Here is a 26,284-nt window from a genome sequence, read left to right as displayed (position 1 = left end):
AGATGAAGATAAATATTGTATAGAAATGTTAAAGTAAAAATGGAAAACTGTGGTTTCTTCACATATGGCTTAAGAGATTTAATTAAAATATATATTAAAGTAGAAGAAGTCGTAGGGCTATATAGTAATATCACATTGCATGATTAATCATTTTCTTTTTCTTTTCTTGAGTTATTTTCTGTTTCTCCTTTCATAAAAACCTTAGATGTAGATAGAAGATGGGATGTTATATCTAAGTGCATAAATATGTATAATAATTTCGTGAAAGTTGAAAAAGATGAAAAAGTTGCTTTTTTTTTTTTTTTAGTTTTAATTTACTTTTAAAGTAGAAATAGAAACACCGATTAACAATAATTATATTTTATGTATACTTGTATGTCTCGTTTCTTTGTTGTTTATCTTTTTCTTGCATTTTCTTATTTTTATCTATTTATTTATTTTTTTATATAAATACTTGATTGCATCGTTGATATGCTTCATCTATGATTTTATCATCACTAAGCTATGAATCAAAGAATCATGTGAAAATAAATAACTATATTCTATTATAGTTTACTGAAAGTCTTATAGGCAATGGAATAAACTTAAATATAATACAAATATTGCATTTATATATGGGGCATTGCACGTCAAAACGGAGATGTTTGAACTTACTCTTCTCCGATTGTGTTATAAATTCCAATACACATAGTTCTACTCAACCAGAAGCCACAACCAATATTTCACACCAAAATCTAAGAGAAATGAATGGAGTGCTGCCGAAAAATTGTTTTGAAAGAATTGAAATCGAAAACTTCGAAAAGTCGAAAAAAAGTTCAATCAATCAATTCGTTTTTTCATCACATTTTGGAAATAAGAAATAGGTTTTAACACAGACAGATTATTAAGACGTGTTTTCGTGTTCATGGACTTTGTTCACAAATCGTAGCTTTCGGACCTTTTTCACTTTGGGCGTTCACAAGTGGTCCTCAAGACGACGAAATAGTTTCATCAAGTTCAAAAAGTATTTTGGGAAAAGTGGCCCGTCTGACTCGAAGGGTCTCCCGTACAGATTTTATTTCAAGTGAAAAAATGTGATCAAATTTGACAATTTCGTGAATGGAGGCTCGTGGAATCGAGCGCCCATTTTGGTTCTGGTCTTATGATTTTCGTCTTATTCAACACTTTTATCGGAGGGGGAAAAAATCACAATCGAAAGTGTACTTTTTGCAAAAATTGTCAGTATTTTTCATCAATGTGGCGTGGAATTCGTGGACGCGTGAACGTCTTCGTTTTGCCGCGGAATGCCCCATATATAGATCAAAATTTTGGGCTTTTATATTTTATCCGGCGAATAAAGTCGTGAATTTCTTAGTTTCATTAGGAAATGTGGCAACAGCTGGTCAAAGTCGAATCTCACGTGGATTCAAATGCAATTGGTTCAAAAGAGCGTTGCGAAAATTGATGAATCGATTTTTCGTATGAAAAAATTTTTTACAAATATATATCCATCCATCGATTTCAATAGTTGAATATCAATAATTTTTAGTTATTATTTTCGTATTCAACGACATTTCAGATAGTTGAAAATTACGTATCAAACGCACAAATTTTCATTTGAACCCGAGGGTGAACCGCAGGCACAACGTCAGGAAAATTGTTACTCACCAAATTTTGCGACATTTTGGAAAAGGAAGGGGAAGGGGAATGAAATAAAAAAAACAAACTAAAAATTCTCTCGTGCTCACCGTGATCCTAATGGTGAACTTTTCCTAGCAGTTGTGAGGTTCGATTTTTTGCGAACTATATTTATAAATCGGAATTTTGCATTCCTGAAATTATTTACGGGACCTTTGAAATGGCTGCCCCGTGCCAACAGTCTGTTATCTTTGTATTTCCATATTTATTTATTTATTTATTTATTTTTTTCTTTGTACGGAAGATTGATCGATTACGCAATTTGCTATCACTTCAAATGAAAATTAAGAAAAAAATAATCATATAAAAATAAAAAAAAAAAAAACAAAACAAATTATCAATCGTTTCACAAGCGAGTTTTTACGCACAAAATAAACGAATATTTTTTTTTTTTTTCTTACTAATCGTCCGTCCCTACGATTCTTGAACAACGGTCTCAACACTGTTTTGCATCATGGTTTCTTCATCTCTGCAGATACTAACGGGAGTCGTAGTTTCCTCGGACGGTGCGGCTGCAACGGTCAATTGTCTTTGTTCCATATGATCGAGCGTCTTTTCGATTGCTCTCAACCTTTTCTCCAGACTCGTCGTACCCAGGATACCAACTTGAAGTTGAGGTCCCAAAGGAAGTATGGCCAAAAGCCACCACGTCCATGACGGACCATCCGGTAACAATGGCCAGTCGTTTTCCGGTTCTGGCATACCGCCAAAAACTCTCTGAATTTCGTCCTGTTGGGACGCCGCCACGGTTGACCACCATCTTTGACCTTTCGTCCGTACCTGCATGAAAGATAAAAAACCATAAGTTTTTCGTTCGCCGTCTCGGATTCGAAGATCGACGATTTTTTTTCTGAATTTCTATCGTAATCACCTTGTCGTGCAGTTCAAGAAGACCCATCAGCTGATCCGGCTGGACAACGGAATCCCTTAAAAATTCCACCTGCGCGGTATCGTAGCCGTCTTTTTCTCCACCTGATAACACCCTGAACCTTCTACCTCCCATGGTGCTCAATATGCTGCACCCGTCCTTGAGCAGTACTCTGTCTTTCATTTCGAGCATCGTTCCGTACTCCGCGTATCTGAATCAAGCGTCAACGTAGCATCGTAAGATTTTGCGGATTACACAGAAGCTGGGGATAGTGAATATCATTTCGTCTTCTTTTACTTACTTTTTGGGGCCCGTTGCCTCCCTATTCAAACACGCGGCGATTCCGAATTGTCTTATTCCGCCCTCGATGCATCGGCGAACCATCAGCCTGTATCTTGGCTCGTAAACGAACAATGGACAAGGAACCCAGGGAAAAGAGGTCGTGCATATAAATATGGCGATTTCTTCGCCACCCCCCTGGCCAAGACCAAGGCCCTGGACCAGTTCCAGACGATGACTCGCCGCTCTCGCAGCGTATTCGACGGGCGTAACGATTTTCAGCGCTCGCTCAACGAAGTCGGTAACGGCTTTTTGACTGCTCGCAAAATACTGCGAACAATATCATCGTTGATAATTACAGTTTTGTAGTTATTACAGTTGGTTTCTAACCACGTAAAATGAAATGATAATGACGTTCTGTGTATGTAACAATGTAATTTGTGGAAAATACCGCGGATAATCTCGGTGGAACGCGTCTTTTCAAGAATAACTTATTATTTATTACGTCAGTGGGTAATGTGACCAGCGGGCTGACTTTCTCTGAGGTTAGCCACCGGTTGCTTTTGTGTCTCTTTATATATATTGGCAATAAGTAGGTACGTCTTTGAGATAGCTAATAACAGTCACCGACTCGGCCGCCGGTGATTCTGAGGCTGGTTACAATCGCGGAAGCTTCGGCCCCGAGCACCTGTACAGGGTACTTATGCGCGCAATTATTTTACTTTTCTTTCGGCCGCAAAAAACAATTATTTCAATGTTCTCCAACAATAAGAATTTGAACGCCGTAGAGTCACGTGCGTCGATAGACCGGGTTCTCGGAGAGGCAAGAGCGAAAAAACCAACAAAAAAAAATAATCCTTCTCTCAAAATACTGAAAAACTCACATCGGCAAGGGATGTGACGCAGAGGGGGCAGGCTGACGAGTAATCGAGGCATCGATCGAGACACATCCAACAATACGTGTGACCGCAGGGTGTCGTTACCGGTTTCCAAAGTACTCGACAGCAAAGTATACAGTCAAATTCTCCGCTACTGGTACCGGAAATCGTTAGGGGTGGTAGCAGCCCTGTAGGCAGTCTTGTGTCGACTGTCGAAGAAAAAATAATTCATCAGTTCGAACGTACACAAAAGGTGATAGGGGGAGGGTTTCAACGCTGATTTATCACATGAGATATCGTACATTTAAGTTTCTTCACTTCCTGATAAACCCTATCCAATATGGCGTGGAGTTTTCCATTGTCCGTTGATTCGGTGGCGGACAACAATCTTCGACACATGGACTGAAACGTTGAATGAGAAAAAACAAATTAGAAAATATAACAACAGTTGTTGAAAAAATTAACTAAACGCCGGAGAATTTTATTTCCAAAATCTCACCTGAGTTATGAGTTCTTCTTCGCCGCTGCTGTTGTCTTCGCAATCGGACGTGTTAAGTGCTTCCCTTTGATGATTCTGAATCGGACTCATCAACGGAAGAAGTATTTGATGTATTCGATTACGTCTGTTCCTCGCCGACAAGTGTTGACCGAGGTGATAAGGAGCTCGCGAAGAAATAACATTCTGTCTTCTCAAATTCGGTGCTAACATTCGATGAAGTAGCTGAAATCAAATCGTTAAGTAAAACGTGATTATTCATCATTTTATTCTATTCGCGTATTTCTTCGTTCTTCCAATTATTTCGGAGAAGATTTTCAAAAGTCTTATTCACCGCGTCACGTCGAATTCTCTGACCTGGCTTAAATATATTTGGCGCTAAAGATTTACCATGTCATACCTACTGTGTGTACACGTATAGTAAATTGGCGACTGTTAACGCGGCTGCATTATATAAGGCGTTCGTCTTCGCCATTATTCACAACGAAAACCACGCTCGGCTCAGCTCAGAGAGCCCACACTGCTTACGCAACACCAAGAGCAAATGAAAATCCAATTACAGTCTAGTACGGCGACTATTCGATAACCATTATTTCGTAAAACGTCAAATTACGTCATTTATTCATATATATATATATATATATCTGTACGTAGATAGATACAGTAATATCGATTCTGATTATTCGGTTGCTAAGAGAGCCTATAATTTTTTTCACGATCCATTGTAGACTCTGATTATTTTATTACGGTTGTTCTCGTTGTCATCGTCATCATCATCGTCGTCGTCATCGTGATTATTATATTATCATTATCACCATCATCGTCGTTATAATTTGTTATTTTTCGAGCATCGCTTACCCTGGTCAGTTCTTGCCGCACTGGCTGTGGATTTCCGTCGATAGCAACGCATGTGCAAAGTGCAGAAAAAGCTTCTTCATGTCTGCCCAAGCATGAAAGTGCCACGCCTCTTCTGTAGTGTCCCTGTAATGAATGATTTGAATAATTAATCCGACCGATCGTTCGTTGAAAATTCGTACATGAAAATCTTGAATTTTCTCTAATCAAAATAACAAGCTCTACAATTACCTTTCCCCAGTCCGGTCTGAGTCTGACTGCATGATCAGCATCCGAAAGCGATGCTTGCGGTCTGTTTAGCAAATGCGATGCGTGCGCTCTGTTTGTGAGATGAAGAGGGTTGTTGGGAGCTGGAAAGAAATGAACCACGATATGCATAAATTATTGAATCCCATTTAATTAGATGATACCAAAAGAAGAAGGAAAAAATACAGCTATCGCAATTACAGTAACGAGACTATGCAAATCGATTTCCCCGTCGTATCTTATCTATTTGAATTGTATGAGGCAATTATACTCATGGTATTACATGCTGCACTTATAACTTGTACAGCATATCTGAACAATATATATATAACGATCCGCTACTATTCGCGTATAAAAATGAAACTTAATTTGTCTATACACGTGTGTACATGTATAAGCCATTTTCAACACGTGCTACACTTACGTAATATATTATATGGTACATAACACGTCGTTATGCAAAGTCGCGTCTACATAACGTTTATTCGAGTACATGAATATGGGCATTGGGGTGTTTTTCGTTCACGATAATAGGGTGAAATATTTTCCTGAAACATTTCTATCGAATCGCTCTGAAATCGACACAAATTTTATAAAAACTTATTCTCTTAAAAATTACAGATTTTTATCTCAAAATAAGGAAGAAATTAGTCACTGAATATCGATCATTCCGACAGAACAAAAATGAATGAAAAGACGAAGAGTTCCTTAATAGTGTGCATGGGATTGGAAAAATACGATTATTCCACGCGTTTACAGTATCGGAAATCTTATAATTGTGACTACTATATATACGTTAACGTACGTACGTATATATACCATTGTCTATGATTATCGCTCTGTGAGGGTGATTGACCGAGTGCAGTGTGGAAAAAAGCCAATGAACCCGGACGATATTGTGTTGGTGTAGGGAACCGCGGGAATGTCGAGGACGACATCGAGATCGGTTAAATACCTATATATTACATTATAAGCTTTATCTATATACTTCGTCTACAGGGTGTCCCATTTGATTCTTACGCATTACGCGTGATTTATCTCGGAAAATACGATTTCGGTCGACTGTCGAGTACAACGAAACTTTTAGGGTCCGGAGGGGACGTTGAAAGAGAAATGTGTTTCGATCCGAAATGAAAAATGGCGACGTTTTGGACGGTCAACATGTGTTTTCAAATGGAAACCAGACTTTTTGTTCGCTAAAAAATCGAAACGAACAAATTTTTTGTGGTAAAAAATTTTAGAGCGAAAAAAATTTTTCATTCAACGTGTTGTACTCGATACTCGAGATTCCGAGATAAATCGGGTGTGATATTAAAATAGGACACCCTGTACATTATATACCTACGTACATGAATACACGTTACACGTACGTAGATAGCCGTGACGATTACCTAACCGTGAAACACCATTGTGCTCCAGTCATCCATGATAACCATGGATATATTACATCCAATAATGGACAATGATCTTGACGTTGCACAAAAAATAACAGACTGGGAAAAAAAAGTGGCACAAAAACGATCACGATGTAAAGAACAGTTTTTAATGTCAATTCTTTTGTTAACAATAACCTCGTTGATCGTTCGTAGGTAGCGTATAAATGTTCATAATTCGTTAATTGACAGCCCGCGCGTCTAAATTGCAGTTTTCCATGGAAAGAGCTTTCCTTTTTCGATGCGACACTTCCCAGCCGAACGAAGTTCACGACTTTGAAGTGCGACACCTGTACATTGATTCTCTTCGAATTAAAATTTTTGATCTTACGTCATTTTCCGAGTCACACGCAATAAACGTCTAATAAATTTCAGCGGGTTTCGTTACGGCGTGAAGAAATCTGATTCGGAACAGAGAAACGTGTTCATTTTCCACAGAAACAAAAAAGGGTGAAAATCGACGCGAGTAATAAAAGAGGATAATACGGAAAGAAAGAAAAAAAAAAAGAAAATAGTAAAAAACTTGGAAGAACGGTGCATGCTCTACGTACGATGCGCTTTGCGGCTGACGTTTGCAATTGCATAGCAGTTTCTAGAAACGGGATGCGGCGCGGGTGGGAACGCATCCTGGCATTGTGCAGTGGCAGCTCGAAGCAATGTCATTGCCTTCCCGCATGCTATACGCCATGTACCACATGTATACACGTGTATGCGTGTATGCATCTGTGTGTACGTAATACATACAGTACGCGAAGACCCTAGATTTATATCTCCTTCAACACGAAATGTTCCAAACGTCCGACGTTCGTCCGGTCGATCAACTTGTCTCGCCGTATCAGAAATTTTCATTACTCATTATTCGCAGTGAGATATTATATGCATTGTATACCGCTGCGTGATGTATTTTGGGTGACATTCGATTTGGATTATTAATTTGTATTTATTCAATTTAAATTGTTTTCTCAGTTTTTACCTCTACCCAGCGAATTCCTCGCGTATATTGCGGATAACCGACGATACATGTGGCGTAACATAAAATCTATATACATAGGTGCATGCGCACACACGTGTTGCATTTATGTTACATATAAGTATATCGACGTTCGTCGGTTTCTGCATTGACCTCGGTTTGTCGGAGATAAAAAAAAAGAAAAATATATAAATGGAAAATAAAAATCGCTCGAGAAAAAGTAGTTCGTACACGTACACGTGTATATATATATATATAACATGACTTACTCATACACGGGTACAAGTTACATTTAACAGGTGTACTTATTTGCTATTGCGAAAAAAGAAAGAAGGAGAAAAAAAAAAAAAAGGCAATTACGAAATTCCCGCCTACTATACAACGCCGAGTAAGTATTTCGTGATGATTGATGTCAAGTGTAGGAATAAAAAAAAGAAGAAAAAACAAAAAAAAATCAACGAAAAAGATTAAAAAGCTGAACGCTCGATCGTTTTTTTCGTATATCAATGCACGATTGATAATTATACTTTAGCCGATATAACGATGAAAAATTTTCATACGCGGCACGACGCGACGGATGGGATTTGGTGTGCAGAAGTGCATGATTTTATCAAATCCCGTAGGCGACGCGTATACGGCGGAGGGGAACGGGTAACGTATACGGTGTATCCAGATCGCCGGACGCTGTAGAATACGACGCGTGGCAGACCGTGGCGCATGAGAGAGAAATTGTGCTTGACTAGGTGACCGACCTTTACGTAACCATGGCAGTCCTCTTCGACGATGACGTAGGTAAACGTACGCTTATAAGTTACATGCTGCCCGCGCGTTGTACATACATACATATGTGTAACGGATATACAACAACGTAGCACATCATTCATGCATATGCACGTGTACATCATCATCTTTCGGTTATCCTATCGCGCGTTACCGTTACCGTTATTATTATTCTTATCGCCTGCGTTACAACGCGCGGGGGTGAAGATAAAACGAGGAAACACATCATTTCCTTCCATGCGCATTCGTCGCATTTGTCGTAATTAAAATACAGTGAGTTCGGCACATCGTACGAGTTACCATATTAATTTGGAGGGAAGTTCGACTGGACATACCTCCCACCGATTATAAATTAATTACACCAACGGACGTTTCTCCGAATTGCATATCGTCCGGGTGTGCGCTGGGTACACGTGCGTCGATCTCCTCGATAACGCGTAGCGTCGTAGCCGGTGCGTTTCTCTGTAGGTTCTGATTATTTTTTGTCGTTCTCCATTTATTTTTCTCTTCCAACTCCCCCCACGTTGCAGTCGCGGTCGTTCATATCGCCGCCTTTGGAACTCGGTTATATGTATACCTAGTTGCTTTTGCGTCTCACGATGACTTTGACGAGGAGTGCAGCTTATGCAACCAAATTCCTGACCTCCCCTCTTCGCGACCAACCTCCGACAGACGAATTACCGACGAGCAAAGAGGAATCATTGTTTATTATACTGTTGACTTACTATCGTTACGCGCGAACTACGATCACGCGTCCGTGCATCACTATGCGTTGTATGGTATACCTATATGTATCCATAGGCGACGCACACGTTACGGATTTATGGAACGTAATACCGGAGCCGCACTGATTGTTCACCAGTTTTTTCTCCATTTTCTTTCATTCTTCAAACTTGGTCATTTTTTTTTTTTTTTACTCCAACCGGAGAGAGAGGCCGGACAGATCGTACAGACTGCGAGATTATTTCCAGAAACAATGCAGCGATGAACAGGTGTTACACGTGGATCGAAATCGAAGGGATTATAAAAAATTCATGCAACACGAAAGGAAAAGAAAAAAGGCAAAATGAAGAAAAAAACCGCATCAGCGAGACGCGGGTCTGAATCGGGATCACTGCTGCACTTGTGCAGCGGGTGCAAACTTTGAGAAAATAATATCACAACTGCGGCTGTTCAAAATCGTCGGAATTTTTGCGAAATGTTAAACCTCGTTATAAATTACCCATCTTATTGCGATACGAATTTTGGCTTAACGTTCGATATATTCCTGTAATGAAATTAATTCATATATTCGACGCGGTTCATGCCATTCGGTTCAAGGATTGAAGGTTGAAACGAAACTGAATGGGAGAGGAAAAAGTGAATACACAAATGTCCAGGGACCGGGCACTATTCACGGTCAAGTACCCGAGAGACCGTGAGCCATGAATCTGTGAGAGGTAAAGGTACTTCCGGTGGGTAGCGCGTCTTTCCCACGATCCCGATCTTCCTCGCCTCTTTTCAATCCCCTGACATTTTCGCGTACCTATATTCCGCAATTGATATTTCGAAGAAAATATTCGTTACGTTGAAAAAATTTAACGAGATCCCCGGTCGAAATTTTCGCTCGAAATGATCCAATGAATAAAATCTGTTCTTCGTACGTACGGGTCCTATGTATAACGTCGACAATTATTACACAGGTATATTAATGAAATACGTAACTTATCAAGGTCCGGTACACGTATACGCAACGGAATTAGTTACAGAATGAGAATCTATAATTGAAGTGAACGAAATAAAGATATTCGAGATCGTAATCAAATGAAATGGGAAAAAAATCTACCGTGCGGTGTTCGAGTTGCAATTCACATTGTTCAGCGATTGAAACAAATCGAATCAAATCAAAAGAAAAAAAAAATGACACAAGGAACAAAAAGTTATTTACGGATCGTCGAATGATAAAATCGTTGTACAACCATACGACGTGTATACGAGAGGCGTACGAATGAAGAAGAATTCGAGTTGAAGAAAGAAAAACTTTTGATACCCTCCTGCGGGGGGGGGGGGGGGGGGGGGTTATTGGGGAGAACGTCGCGTCTGGGTTCCCCAAATGTTTACTCGACCGTCGCCGACAACAACGACAACAACGACGACGACGACGACGACGACGACGACCAACCACACTACGTTGACGACGACTACGATGACTACTACCACAAACTCTAACGCTTATGCATCACGACGTCGCAGTCGTCCCGGCGCGCGTTTGCTGCGGAGGCCGGAGCACCGCGTCTGACTTACGTAACGAAAATTTTATTACGCAATTGCACCGGGCATAGCCACAGCGGGATGTAATGCCATTACATACACATCCATATTTCCATGTCTGTATTACATATAGAGAATATAGGTTTACAATACGTTGCGGTACGTAAGAATGATTTCGACGACGAATTATGAAAAATCCTCTAGATTGCAAAATTGTTTTCTTTCGCACTCCGCGAAACAGAGCGTACCGCGCGGATTCGTGATCGCGTTCGATGCGATATACTCGGGGAGCGATGTGGCGATTGCATCGCGACGCGCGGGGGGCGATACGAAGAGATGAAAAGAGCGAGGGGGGGGGAAGAGAGGGAGGGGGGGATGAGGAACCCTTCCGAGGGTCTTAATGCGGATCGACGAATCGACGTTGAATTTCGCATTGTGATCCGCGACTCTGCGTGATTGGAAAATAAGACGCGGAAACCACTTGACGGCGGCTTGTTGCGTTGGGTAACGCGATGTACAGAGAATCGACGTTTGGCTATAGGTGGTATTATAGCTGCTACCGGCTATACTAGGCCGATGTCAACGTAACCATTTATATAAATTCATTGTTACGTAACGGGTTACATGTATAGCGGGCGATCCCGACGCAGATAACGATGACGATCGTATACACATGTTGCATAGGCCGTTTTAAAATTAATCTCATACTCGTACAAACTAAAACAGTCGACAAAGAAAAATTCAAAAATTCGAAAAAAAAAATAAAATAAATAAATAAACACCGATAATGATTATTAAACTTTTTCTCATCGTTTCCGTTGACACGTTATTAGATGAGAGCCCACGCGAATCGTCGCCTCATTTTTAAAACTTGCTTTTTCCCTACCGAAAATCGACGGCGCGCTGTCGTTTTTATTCGTCGAATTGACGCGACGATCACGGTGCAGTACCTGTGCCGATTCGCTCGAGAATTTTTATAACGTCCTGATTAGGAAAGAAAAGAAAAGAAGAAAAAAATCGCGTCGGAAAGGTCCTTTTCCACGGATCACATCCAGTACATCGATTTGCACATGCACTGTCAACCGTACGCCCGTGTTCACTACGCGCACCCCTGATTCTACTGAACTTGATGATCCGAAGAGCATTCCTAAGATTCTAATTCTTTGCGTGGTAGTGGCTAAAACGGAATCTAGGCCGCGAAACCTACGTCCTATTACGCCTGGCATACGAAGATCGAAGTAGGGTGACTAGATATCCGATGTAATTTTATCGTGAGTTCTTTATCGTCATTTCTCTCCCTTGCTCCGTTCGATCGTGCGATCGATTGTCCGTTCATATTTCTACCGATCGCGTGTTTTCTCGCGATGTGCAACGAGAGCGAGTTGGGCGAAAAAAGACTTTCAAGTGCGCGCGCGCTCGCGATGACAAAGTTTACATAACATTATCATCCATCATCATAATGACAATGATAATCGAAATGAGTTTGACAGAACTCGAGCACGTGACTCTACAATACGTGTACCGAAACTGATTGTCTTATCGTTTATACGCGCATACTTTGAGGACAAATTCTCATACGATTTCCTCGTTATCTATCTCGAGAGCTTTATATAACCACGACGAGCATCAATCGCGCTCATTTTAATCTCCAACGTACTCGTCATTATCAAATTCGAAACATGGATCCCCAGCCAGACACTGCCGGTCAAAAATTTCGATACAATTCTCAAGATTTTCAGTCACATTAAAAATTGGACACTTCATTAAAAAAAAAAGACATTTGGATTTTTCAAACGGTATTTTAAAGGGCGCAGATCCAGCTTCATTTCGCTACTTTGAAAAAATTCTTAAGATTTTTTTTTCTCACCCGGTACGAATTTCCCAACGTGGCTATTTTTCGCTAATTTTTCGCTCTTCAAAAATTGGGTCTGTAAACGGTGGAAATTTTTTTCATCAGTTTCTTCTACAAGAAACTAGAAGAGGGTGTCAAAAGCTTCATTTTCATTTTTTGAAAAGTTTCCTGCGTTGTTTTTTGCGTCGTTATTGCATTTTTTGCGAAAAAAGACGAATTTTAGAAAATGCGAGGTGATTCGAGAACCATAGGGTTTCAGAGAGAAAGTCAAGGGGGTGAAAAGTTGGATGGGCTCACACTGGGATGGCTAGAATTTTTCCAGAAATAAAATTCTTGTTCTTTTACAATTTTTGCCCGGGACTCCGATGAGCGGAGGGGCAATAGTCTCTTACCTCATATTCGTAGTCATTCGCTGATCCAAAAAAAATCGTAGGAATTTTGTCAATAGAGTAAAATGATGCTGAATCTATTCCCTTGGAAACGCCGTTCGAAAAATTCGATGATCTTTTTTTTTCGACCAAAGAATCGAACTTTTAGCGTGACTGGAAATCTCGACATGGGTATCCAAACTTTTGGCCGGCAGCATGTGTGCGCCTAGTCATATGCAACTCGCGTGATATCATGCAGCGTGCACACTCATATTTTACGGAGAATATGATCTGACGCTTTCAATTCCGATAATTTGATAGCGGCCGACGAGGATGACGTCATCAGTTTATTCAAAATTGTACAATAATTCTAAATCCCGACTCGAAATCGTTTGTTATATATTATGCACTATAAATAGAACGTTAACTCATATCTCCGTATAGGCGCTCTACCGTCTATAATTTGTCTATTAATCTATCAACTACTTGCTTTTCCATCTCTCACTCGGTAAGCTTTTTAACGCGAAGCGAATCGTTCGATCTAACAATAGAAAAATCAATATTTCGCAATTCCCTGTGAAATCTGAATGCTGATTATTTCATAATAACCGGCACACACTCGGTTATTTCAAATGAAGGCAATCTCTCTCTCTCTTTATATACGCAGATACAAACTATGCTCGCTAAAATCTATCTCGCTAGGGGATCTTTTACGATGTACAAACGATAAGAGCCACTCACACACGCGTCTACTATCATCGAATTGTCCGATGACCGCAATTACACATCGCGCATTCGCACATATATGTATATGTATACATATGTAATATTCACCGAGATCGGGAACTTTCGTTTTACATAATGAACCGACCGAAATCGTGTGGTGAAATTTCGGGAAAACCTTGAAGAGGAACGAACAACAGCGAAAACTCGGGAGAAGGAAAAACCAAAATTATGCGAGGTTCGAATAACGTAACGACGATATCCCGTGTCTCGAGAAAAAAAACAAAAAAACGTGGCGAAAACTCGAGAAAGATATTGGAACTCGAGGAAGAGGAAAAGACGGAATGAAATGAGAGAAGAAAAAAAACAAAAGCAAAAAAAAATAGTCTAGCGAATATATATTATATCCGAGCTTAATCCAGACTTAAATTGGTCCCACGGCGGTTTTAGACGCCCACTCCCACGAAGCAGGCCACTCAAGCAATTACATAAGTCTTACTCACTACTTCTGATAGAGTTTGTACATATCTCCAGACGTAATCAAAAGTTATATATGTGTTACACACAATACGTATGAATTATGTATAAATAAACGTATGTATACAGACACGTGTATTGTATGTATACATCCATTCATGTATTGTACGTGAAATGAAAAAAATGTAGAAATGTGTCTAAATCTGTACAAATCGTCGGGGGGCAGCGGTTAAACGCCTTTTCGATTTTCCGAATTTAACAAAACCAACGAATAACTATAATTGTCTCTCTTTCTCCCGCGCTTATTATATAATACGAATTGGTATATATATATATAAGAACCAGATAAAAAGACGTATGTGTATTGAACAATTGCCCCTATAGTGTACCCACATACATATATTCATATAGAGATATGTATTAAACGCTAACAACTTAAGTCATTACATTACATAATAATTGCGTACCTATATGTATATATTATAATTACATGACGTACTGACGTAATTATTTATCATGCATTTCAATATTATACACCGTATACTACTTGACATTTTTCCTCTTTATTTTTACGTATGTACCGCATACCGGCGAAACGGTGTATGTAACGCTAACGTTACGAAATTAATTTTCTTCTCGGTTTCGTTTGTAATCTCACCGCGAAATTCGACGCATGCCAGAGTAAGACGTATGGGAGAGTTTGAGATTTTTTTTTAACTTCAGTTTTCCTTCCTCTGTACACTAAAGTTTAGAGCAGTAAGTGTAATAATGAGGTACATACATTATACATGTAACTGACTTATTTAGCGTTTTACAAAGAGGAAAGTAGTGTTATAGGTTCTCTCGCCTTGACACAGTTCGTAAGCACACGGCAGATTAATTTCGTTCGTAATTACATAACTTGAAGTTGGTCGCGGATTTGTAATATAACAAAATTAGGTCACCGCCTTCCTCCTCTTCGTTTCTCCCCCTCTCGCCACTTTTTCTTCCCCAACTATTCGCCACCTTCACCGCGCGCATAATACGATTCATCTATGCAAATAAGCGTCTAGAGTTCGAGTATCGAAAACCGACTACAAAAGAATAGAAAGTAAAAGAAAAAGAAACGAATGAGTGGTAGAAAAAAAAAAAAAAAGAAAAAGAAAATAGATTGGGGGGAAAAAAATTGAAAGCATGATTCCACAGAATTCACGAAATCCATCGACGTCGGGCCTACCATTTTGTTTCAATGGCGTGTACAATTATGTTACATAATTCGTTACCCCGCTCGATATACGTTCAGCGTATACGTGTGCACTTTTGGGAGCATCTCGCGGTGCAGTTTGAAACGGAAGTAAACGATTTCATCCCCACAATTCAACGACATCAACGGTTCTATTTTTGGCCGTATAAGCCGGTGACATTTCCGCCGTTGCGAGCTTTCGCCGGAGCGCGGTGATACCGTAATATCCATATGTAGAAATTTAACGAAACTATACCAAGCTGTAAATCAATCCATTGTTGCAAAATCAACCTCTGTACCAATTAGGTACACGCCGATTGCGTTAATCTGATTTTCCGAAAATTAAAATTTTATACCAGTCTTCTCCGGTTTGCCAGTAGCGAGATATCGAGTTTACCTTCCACAGTAAAAGCTCGAAGCGACGAAAAAGCGTCCGGGGGGAGGGGGTCGACGACGGTGAAAAATGTGATCGCGAAACGAGCAAGTTCGGGAAAATGCGCTACGAGCTGGGATCGTCGTATCTCGGCTCTCCGACCGCTAATTCCATTGAAATCGGGCTCAACCGAAAGCTCGTCCCCTACGTATGTGGCGAAAGTGAAATTTGCTCGGATCTATTTGATAAAACGCGGATCCCCCCCACTTCGACTCCGAACGGTCTTCGCTGTAATGATACCGATCGGTGCCGTCTCGTTCTCCTAAATGTTATATTATAACCTACTCGATTCGGTCGCCAGAGAGCATTTGAACTTTGAAAAATTAGGGGGTGCGATTTTTTTTTTCATAGGTGGAACGATCCTCACATTGCGTTCGCCACCATCTTGATGGAAGGGGTGTTTTTTTTTTTGTTTTTCGAATAACTCGCTTATTTTCAACTTCACAGCGAAAACGATGATCACCGAAGTTGTGGGAAATGTGATTCCCCACAGATTTGATCATCATCACTTCAACTCTAGGATCAATATTTTCGGACTTACACATGGTTTACTGAAAAAAACACACCCCCAAATTGGGTATGTCTAAAAATTGATCCATATTCCGTATCGAATCATATTTCCCACAACTTTGATGGTCATCATTTTTATTCTAAAAGAAGCAAATCGCACCCCCTAATTTTTCACAGGCTGACCCTCTTTTGGGGCTGCGGCGACTGGACTGAAACTCTGCCAAACCTCCGAGACAAATACTTTTGCGTATATTTATACAAAACACAAATGCTTCGCACGAAACAAAATCAACGCCACATATTTCGCCGGTGTATATAACGTACAGAGATTAGGGTATATTTATGTGATACGCACGCAACGCGTGTGTAGTATATTATTAATTGGCAAAAGCGCGCACACTTTGCTCCTCGCGTCTGTCGTACTTGCGTTACGTTAGCTTTGGCTTATCGTATTGTATGCGTATAAACTGTCGCACACTACACATTCGATAAGGCAGCGGAAAGGCGGCAACCACAGCAAGTAACTGTACAAGCATGTATAATACAACGTAATACACTTACGAACGATGTACATGTATTTCGTACGTACATTGCGTGTACATAAAATATGTCGACCCACTCGTTGGCTGGCTATAGCTTTGTCCCCTACGTACACGTAGATGCACACGTGTTCACGTACACTCGTATGTATAACAAATACTACCAGCGTTACGTAAAACCTGTGTGGAGAAGATGCGTCACCTTTGACCGTGCTTTGAGAATACGACACACGCGGGGACACGCGTGTACGTGCAACACGCTACGTATATACAAAATAATATAATAACCGCCATGATTAATAGATGATTCATTTCAAATATATATACACACGTAATATAGGCGATACCGACGATGCGTCGTGTGAATCGATACAATGAATCGGCGGTGCATGTGGTTCCGGTGAAAATTTGTTGAAATTTTTTTTATTCTTCCTTTTATTTGGAACAACGATACACGATTGAGTCATTTTCCGTCGCAACCACGCAGAGACGGTGACGCGTGTTCGAGCGTAATTTTTCCTTTTCCGAATTTTTTCCTCCGACATCTTCGATTCGCAAGATCACGGCACACGTTGATCGTGTCACGTACATCCAGTAGCCATCAAAACCATTAACCGCCTGTTCCCAACGCGCCGCATTCTCGAACACTGAGCTTATCCCCCTCGGATAAGAGTTAATTATAGACACCTGACGCGGGGCTATATAATTCTAGAACACACTTGGAACTCTAACCCTTGCGCATAACACAGAACCGCTTAGGGTATTCACGTGGCAAAAGCTCGACGTGCGTATTAACGCGCGTATACATGGATCAATTCGATAATCGAGACATCCTGCGAAATCTTCGCGCAGAATGACGTGTATAAAATGACGTGGAAATATTTTTAAAAAGCCAAATTTGGAAGAAAAAAAAACTAATTAATACGATGGATACGTATGTATAATATTTTGCGGTTTTTGTTCGAGAAGTGCAGTGTGCGATATCACGTACCGAGTCAATGAATTGATTCACCGATAATTTTTCATATCTATCTCCGATGATTCAACGCGTTTCGTTTTTCTTTGTACACAGAAGACAAAGAAAATGTGATATCTTTCGATCGCTGGCCTCACGACCAACGAAACATTCGAGATATCTTAACGTCGAATGACGTGGACATTTTCATTGTAATTTGTACACGAATCGAAAGAATTTTTCCATCGGTTTTTATCCAACAGAAATTCTAGAATCTGCATAAGCTGAACATTTGAGAGATCAAATCGTAATAAACTTAAACACATGGATTATCGAAACTTGACGTGACTGAGGATGTCCGATATGTTTCTTTTTTCGCGATTCATTTTCTATTTTTTTTTTTTTTTTTTCTTCAAATGGAAAAAAGAATTTTGCCCTTGCACGATATACCGTAAGAATCTCAGGAAAGTGAACAACATAGGGAACTCATGAGCGCGAGAGAGAGCTTATGGAAGTTCCGTGAGTGCGAGACAGACAGACTGCCTGCCCCTCCGTTGCCTTTGAGTCCCCACTCCGCCAAATTGTAAACAGACCATCGCTAGAGCTGTGATAGCCTGTTTAAAGAAAATCAATAAAAAAAAGTCTGTGATATCAAGAATAATAAGTATTAATAATTGTAATTAGAATCATTAAAGATTTAAATACATTTACATTAACAAAAAATAAATTATATTTTCATGAGAAAACCTTCATTTTGAATTGGGAACTTTTTTGAAAATTTTTTAATATTCAAAGGAACAAAGTCAATCATATTTATGCTAATGGTTTTTGTTTTATCAATTGTGAGAGAAAAACACTCTCAACCCGAACGCGCTTACTTACAATTAGATCACAGCTCTAGCGATGGTCTGTTTACAATTTGGCGGAGTGGGGACTCGAAGGCAACGGAGGGGCAGGCAGTCTGTCTGTCTCGCACTCACGGAACTTCCATAAGCTCTCTCTCGCGCTCATGCGTTCCCTATGTTGTTCACTTTCCTGAGATTCTTACGGTATATAGCACAGACTGCGCTACCGACCGTACCCCACGGCAATTCCGATTATGTTCTTCGCCGTACAGGAGCAGAGCTTTATTCCGAATGGTTTGGATTGCAAGATCTCCGGTTTTAAACCTTGAAAACGAGGTCAAGGTTCCATCTCGCGGAGGGGAATGTTGTTTTATTTGTCTCGTTAATTTCTTCTATTTTTTTTTTCTTCTAATTTTTCATTCTCCCAGTAGGTTTATCGCCATTATATTATTTCGTCGGGTCATTTTATATGTACGTGTATTTTCAATACGACCATATTTATACAGACATAATGGAGCTGGACAAGGGTACTTTTGAAGGTCGCCGCCTATAATGGTTCGAACTCCATTCGTCTTTTATGTACATAATAGATTTAGGTATATAGATATACAAATTTACATGTTCTATGCACAACGAGAGGACTGTACGTACATATATATCGTATAATATCGTATGTGACGTAAGTTTTGCACAGTAATAATAATCAATATCATCGAGGCGAACCACACGTACACATGTATTACATTAATAAAGGAATACATTCGTACGGAAATATATACATATGTATCAGCACCGCTACTGAATTCGCAAGGATAAGAATATCGCTCGGTGATTACGAGGATGGTGATGATCATGGGAACTAGAGCGAGGTGGAAACGGTTTCGCCTTTAAACCGCACGCTAAAATATCGTAACGCTTACGTTCGATCTGGAACAAATGGAAAAGTTACCGAGTAGTAAAACAAATTTTCGTTCTCAATTTTATTCGATTTTCTTTCTGCAGACAAGTGCGCGACTACGGTAAGAAAGTTCGCTACCCTTGCGTCAATTGTTACGTCAGATTCAGGGTACATCTCGACACATGTAAGAGAAAAATATGAAAAATGAGAGAATCAAACGTTTGAAATCAGAGACGTCGTCCGATCCAAGATTCGACGAATGTGCCGAACTCACGTGTATACGTAGAGATAGATTTTTTTTTTTTTTAAGCTATGAAGCTGTTAAGTGTTTGTAAAAATAGATTCCGAGCTTACGAGTAGGGGAGACCGGGGCAAGTTGGAGACGTTAAGCTTCAAGTGCGGTTTTTTAATCGATTGTAAGCGAATTTCAAAATCTGTTGGTATTTTTCAAAAGTATGAGATGTTAGCTATTAAAAAAAAAATTGACATTGAATTCGATCATTCACAAACTATGTAATTTCCATTTTTCCGAAATTCTGCAAATTCGTCATCTTGCCCCGACCACGGGGCAAGTTGACGAATATTAGATTTTGGTTTAATGGGCCTAAAAAAATACTTTTTTCGTCAAAATATACTTCAGTTTATTCAAATCCATAAAAGATATGAAAATACAAATACGCATAGTTTATGTAGTTTAGCTTAGATATACAATTAACACTGGTCGCAAACGAACTGAGCTGCTCCTTCGACATTAGAACATGCCAACATTGAATCGTGAATAAATTTATTCATTTATTTATTTATCGAATTATTTAATGAGCTGCACAATCGTATGTAGCCTAAATATCGATTAACTAAACAACATGCAAAGATCTCGATAAGGACGATCCGTCAACTTGCCCCCACCATCTTGCCCCATTTGCCACTATTTGCAAAAAAAGAACCCCACAAAAAGTACATTGGTGAAAATTCGGAGATTCTATGATCTCTAGGATCTATATGCGTATAGAAATAAAGTATTAATTCACAAGTCCGATCTTGCTTATCTGTAGTTGCATACAACTATTTTCTTGAGCTCCAGATATTACTTCGCACACGTCTGAAACCACAATGCCTCCGTAAAAAAGCCGGATGACCTTGCCACGCTAGCTATATCGCAAATATTATTGCGTAGAAGAGTGTTTAACACTTTTTGATAACTTACCCGGCGCTATCTGTCAAAATATTCTAAAAACAATCAATTCGTCATCTTGCCCCAGCCTCCAACTTGCCCCGGTCTCCCCTATATGAGTAGGATACCCGAGTGTACATATATTTAGTAATGTATTTGGTATGTATAGTAAAAATCGGACACATTGGTGAGACGACACGCGCGTAACTACCAAAAAGAATCAACTGGTCGCCAAAAAAGTTCCCACCGAAGCCACCTGGCGCCAAACTATCTCTAACATACATGTACACGTACGTAACACAAATATATGTACACATAATCCTACGTAGTTTCGTATTATACGTACGAAGATATTTTCGAATTCTCGTCGTTTTTTTTTTTTCTCCTTCTCTCAATTACCGCCCGTTGACCTTAATTGTTAATTTATTTTAGAATCTCCGTCGTCTTTTTCTCCCTTCTTTGATCCCATCCGATTCGCCTTCGGAGCGATCCCGTTCGACCGAAATATTTGCATATTAATAATGTCGCGCGGGTAGATAACTCGGGTGATTTTGTCGAGCGAGTTTGGCGGTCGTTTTTGCCCGCCGCGAGTCTCGTCGACGCGCGGCGCTGCAGTTAAATGTCATTGTGACAGTTGGGACACAACGTGGCTTTTGTGGGCGAGGGCCGGTTGTGCGGGTATACGTATGTAGATATAAAATATATCGTAATCTTATCTTTCGCAGCAGATGTTCGTTATTGAAAACAAGCAAACTCAAAACGAGAGCTACGAACGTACAATTCTATATTAACACCGTCTGTACCGCTGACGGAGACACAATTTTTTTCTCTTTTAATTCCACTCATTTCTCCTCTTTTTTTTTATTTTTCCTCTCTCGTCCAAATTTTCGATGAGATAAATACATTTCGCCCATTTTCACGACGACGTACCTTATTTCATATCGCACACATACATTGGAATGATTTCTTCGACAGAATGAATAAATCTATACACGCACACGTACCGATAGAACGTTAATTAAATAATTACATATTCGCTATCTGAATCGAATAATTTTACGATCTATTTTATTTTTCTTTTTTTTTTCGTTACGTAAGCTCGCACCGGCGACCTTATTTTTCACGATGTAGGTAGCTATATTATGTACTACCTACAATTCCAGTCACGAAAATACTAGAGGAGGACGATCGATACGTATTGTTAGAACACGAGGTGTATTCGTTATGTACATACATTTGTACATTATAATGTATATATATATACATAATCAGCAACATAGGTATATATATATATATATATATACCTATGTTGCTGATTATGTATCAGCATATATATATATATATATATACCTATGTTGCTGATTATGTTTTGCTTTGCGCGGTATTTCGCGATTATTGTAATATATACATAATTTCTCTGTATTTCGGCGGATATAATGTAAATTATATACGTTCGGGCGTATGCATACAATCGCGATTACTGTGCCTAATTTTATCGCGAGGATTTCTAGAGTATACACGTACAATAAGACCGCGTATATATATATATACGTAAGCGTAAGTATTTATAACATCGTGATTATTTTATACCGTATACTTTATAGAAAAGGCGAGTAGTTATTCCAATGTCTGGGAATCCAGACAAAGAAGGAGCCAGGCGTCCGTCGTTCGCGCGATGTGTGTTGCACTCGCGGGTCATCAACCAGACTCCCGCGTATAGTATAAGTACCGGCTGGGTGATTGAGCTCCTCTGCTGTTCGTGCACGTACGCCCGCGCCGGTCGCTCTCTTTCTCTCGCCGCAACAGCCCCCCCCCGTTTCGCAATTTTCAAATTTTCAAGTTCTTCGAGAATCTTTCAGCGAGAAAGAAACTTGGCAACGAGAGTCATTCGCTTCGAGGGATGGAAGTGTGAAATGAGAAAAATGCGAACGGGGTCTTCTCTGCGACCCTCGCAATATTTGTTTATTTATTTTTCTGCCAACGTTATATATATGTAATATACTTTGAAGTATTTCAGCTGATACGGGGGGCATCGATGATAATTCATTTATCGCGTCTTCGCAACCCGAAATTTGCGTAAATTGCGGTCACGATAAACGCGAACATCAATTGCAGACGACGAGGAATCGCTCCTCCTCGACGCGATCGAAGAAAAGAAAACATTTGATAATTTTCAAAGCGAACAGACGAAAGAGAGAAAAAAAAAAAAAGAAAAAGGAATAATTACTCACCGAGTTGAACGGCGAGATTGTAGTGTTCCATGGCCTGGCTGACGTGTCCTTCCTTCAGAAGTCTGTCACCCTCGTGTCTTTCTCTGCTAGCCTCGGCTTCCGCGGGCCACCACTTTTCAACGAGTCTCTGAATGAGGACGTTCGTTTCTCCAACGGCTCCAAGTTTTTGACCGCAAATTTTACACCCCTTGTTAGGCTCGAAACATGTCCTACAGTAAGTGTGACCGCACGCGGCGGTCACGGGTTGAAATAAAATCCCTTCGCAAGAGGGGCAGGCGAACGAGGGTTCGCTTCTTCTTCTCGGTCCGGCCGCACATTTCACGCTCTCCAACAGGGCGGTGGAGAGATGTTTCAGACTCTCTATGGGCACTGAACCCAGTTCGAAACACTGGGCGTAAACGTCTATCGCCTCCCTGATTCGGCCGCATCTCGACAAAGAATCACCGTAACCGAAACATATCTCATAATTTGGATTCTGCTCGTCCAAGTAACGTTCGTATATCTCCGCGGCCAAACTGTAATTTCGCGACGCGAACGCTTCCCGCGCCATTTCCGTCATTTTTAAATAACGCCGATATTTACCCGCTACACGTTTTCTATTTTCGATATACTTCGTTCGCGTTTTCGTTTGTTATCCGTTTGAAAATTTCGATATACGGATCACCCTGAAAAACTTTTATTATTTTCTTTTTCAATTATATTCTCTCCGGTATCAGAACGGATAATTCATATACCTATTCATGTATATCGTTTCTTTGTTTTTTATTATTACTTCAATTATCCATCTGGCGGTCACTGAACTCATGATCATATTCCAAAATTGTTCACCTCTCGCTTCTCTGATAACATCGATTCACCGCAGCATCCACGATGAATATTATCTCGTCTTCTCGGTATATATATAGCTGCCAACATATATATATGTATATTAGGAATTAATAAACCACGCTGACATTGCGACGCGTTTTTACTTCTATCTTACTCACACACTGAGCTTTTACCGACATTTTTTTCAACGAACGACGAAAAATGCAATTTATCAATTTTTTGGGCGACAATTAATTTCGCAGAGCAAGTGAATATTTTGTACCCACGATAGAATATTCAATTGACTGGTCGAAAATTTCGAAGTACATTAATGTCCGTTGACGTTCATTTATCGTTTTTGCTAATTTTCGACGTCGCACCTAATTTTTCCCGTACCGGTATAACTGGGATTGGAGATTTAAAGGAATTCTGCAGCAGCTGCAATCTCGTTTACCGTTTCTCCAACCACCGTTATTGTAATGCTCCGAAGATTAAAACGGAACGTATTTACGTGTCGTGAGAATAAAGAAGCTATGGGAATAAAGATTTTTTGAGAGACTTCAATGCCTGTAATATCGATCCCGCATTGACGCGGTCGACGCTGGTCGATTCGTTTTTGTTGCGCGTCTGATCTGCAAGAGAACAGCAATGAAACGCACCGTTCACTGATCTTTCAAAGTTAATCTTTATAAAAAAAGAAGCACAATTTTATCCTTGGCAAATAGCGTATTTTCAATCACCGATTATATACCGAAGATGAACACACTAGAGATGCGGAGGCCGAAGAACGTACACTTCACTTGTTTATATATGGATTCGTTTTGTTTTCCTTCTGATCGAAAACAACCGGCCACTGATGATATTATATATTGCACTTTTTTGAAAATCACTTCCGAACGTCACGAAAGAGATCAAAATCGATGAACGATAATTAACGATGGTAAAAAAAAAAAAACGCAAAAAACTATTTCGAAATTTTCCACGTAAAAATTACCGAATTGGAAACAAAAAAAAAAGAACAAAAAAGAAAAATCAACAGATTTCGAAAATACGTTTAGGCAGCAATCGTCTGTGCGGGAACCTCCGTATTTTCTCGTCGATAAACCGAGTCTCGGTCCGGGTATTCGACGTTGTTCCGTTAACGCGCGAAATTTTGACAGTTGACGTTACGGTGCCTTGGGCCGCGTTGGCTCGTGTTGACGGAGGCGTAGGAGCACGCACGCGGTATATTCCAGCCTGACTTGAACGACGGAGGCAAGTGTCTGTCCGGCGTCTGGGCTGTCACTAGTTGGCAAGAGCGAACGTTCCCGAGGAGCATTGGCAAGTGTCAGATGGTGTCAGTGGCAGCGCCCCCACGGTGCGGACAAGACGCGCGACTCTCAACGGAGACTCGTCCGACGAAGTCCCCACTTCGAAAGCTCGAATGCCGTCGCAACGTCCTCGAATCGGGACGGTTCGGCGTCATCTCGACGTCGACGTAATATTTCCCGCCCCTTTCCCTCCCGCCCCCGGACGCCTATTATTCCGGCTCTTCTTCGCTCTCTTTTCTTTTTTTCACTTCCTTTTGTTTTTTCATTCCATTATTTTTAGTCGCTATACCTCCCCACGTTATCTTCACCTGTCACGGGCCACCGCAATGTCACCGATGATTCGATGATTTCCCTCCACCTTTTCGAAACCGCGGAGCCTAGCCCCTGCGAGAAAGAATTTTTCGATCGTTAGGTAATCGATTATATTGGTTTATTTTTTTCATCATTCTTTCTTTTCCGTTCGGCCGAATAACGTTATCGCTCTATCGTTAGTGGGAAAAATGAAGCCGCCTCCAGCTCCGGTACTTGCGATATGTGGCGGTGATACGTATAGTTATGTAATTGTTTTCGACAAAATGAAGGAGGAAAAAAAAAATAAATAACTGAAGACTCGGACGAACGAGATCAATGCCTTTTCGTTATCGCGACGATTACCGAGCGATTGATTAGCTTCGGAAATCGATCGACGACGATTTTCATTCAGAAAATAATTGGGAAGAGGGAATATACCCGTATATTCGTTGGGAATGATACGAACGCGTGGAGTTCACCGGAGCTTCAGGTTTCGCCGCTTTGAGAATCAATAAAAGTATATACCACCGGGCTGCACGCGTTGCGAGAGCAACCCTCCTCGAAAGCTCAATCACGACTACATTTGTTAGACATCTGTTTCTTATTTTTTTTTTCTCTCGATTTTACAATGGCGAGGGAAAAAACCGAATCTCCCTCTAACCGGAGCACCTATATGGATTACATGTATACACGATTATGTAATTATATGTGTATATTTTACGTCTGCACTTTTTTCATATACTTTACCTTGACACTGTTCAGTTCGAAGAATGAAAAAAGAACGAAAGTCGGATCGGTCGTGAAAATGGGTATTCGGAAAGGGGTGTGTTTCGTGTCGAGAAGGTCCGAGGAAAAATAAAAGATAGAAGAAATCGAAGAATTTCGTATTTATTATCTAAAATTGATAAGATTATCGGTCG

General features: G+C 40.2%; 1 protein-coding gene across 3 annotated transcripts; it reads right to left on the bottom strand.

The window, feature by feature from the left end:
• Positions 1-290: 290 nt before the first annotated feature.
• On the bottom strand, positions 291-26,284 carry LOC105685814 (LON peptidase N-terminal domain and RING finger protein 3). 3 transcript variants are annotated; one of them, XM_048650909.1, is made up of 10 exons: positions 26,112-26,284; positions 22,957-25,457; positions 5,285-5,403; positions 5,057-5,179; positions 4,202-4,423; positions 4,005-4,104; positions 3,709-3,911; positions 2,847-3,154; positions 2,549-2,756; positions 291-2,457 (listed from the first exon to the last, which is right to left on the bottom strand). In XM_048650909.1, the coding sequence occupies exons 2-10, from the start codon at positions 23,513-23,515 to the stop codon at positions 2,092-2,094; spliced, it is 2,208 nt and encodes a 735-aa protein (XP_048506866.1). In that variant the 5' UTR covers positions 23,516-25,457; positions 26,112-26,284; the 3' UTR covers positions 291-2,091. The 3 variants fall into 3 exon arrangements, with proteins under 3 accessions (XP_048506866.1, XP_048506868.1, XP_048506867.1); XM_048650911.1 differs by having other exon boundaries at positions 22,957-23,861; XM_048650910.1 differs by lacking the exon at positions 26,112-26,284 and having other exon boundaries at positions 22,957-23,861; positions 23,943-26,082.

This window comes from Athalia rosae, chromosome 2 (genome assembly GCF_917208135.1).
Source record: "Athalia rosae chromosome 2, iyAthRosa1.1, whole genome shotgun sequence".
In the NCBI taxonomy this organism is placed as follows: domain Eukaryota; kingdom Metazoa; phylum Arthropoda; class Insecta; order Hymenoptera; family Athaliidae; genus Athalia; species Athalia rosae.
The sequence above is the reverse complement of the archived record's forward strand: the minus strand, read 5'-3'. Positions and strand labels throughout refer to the sequence as shown.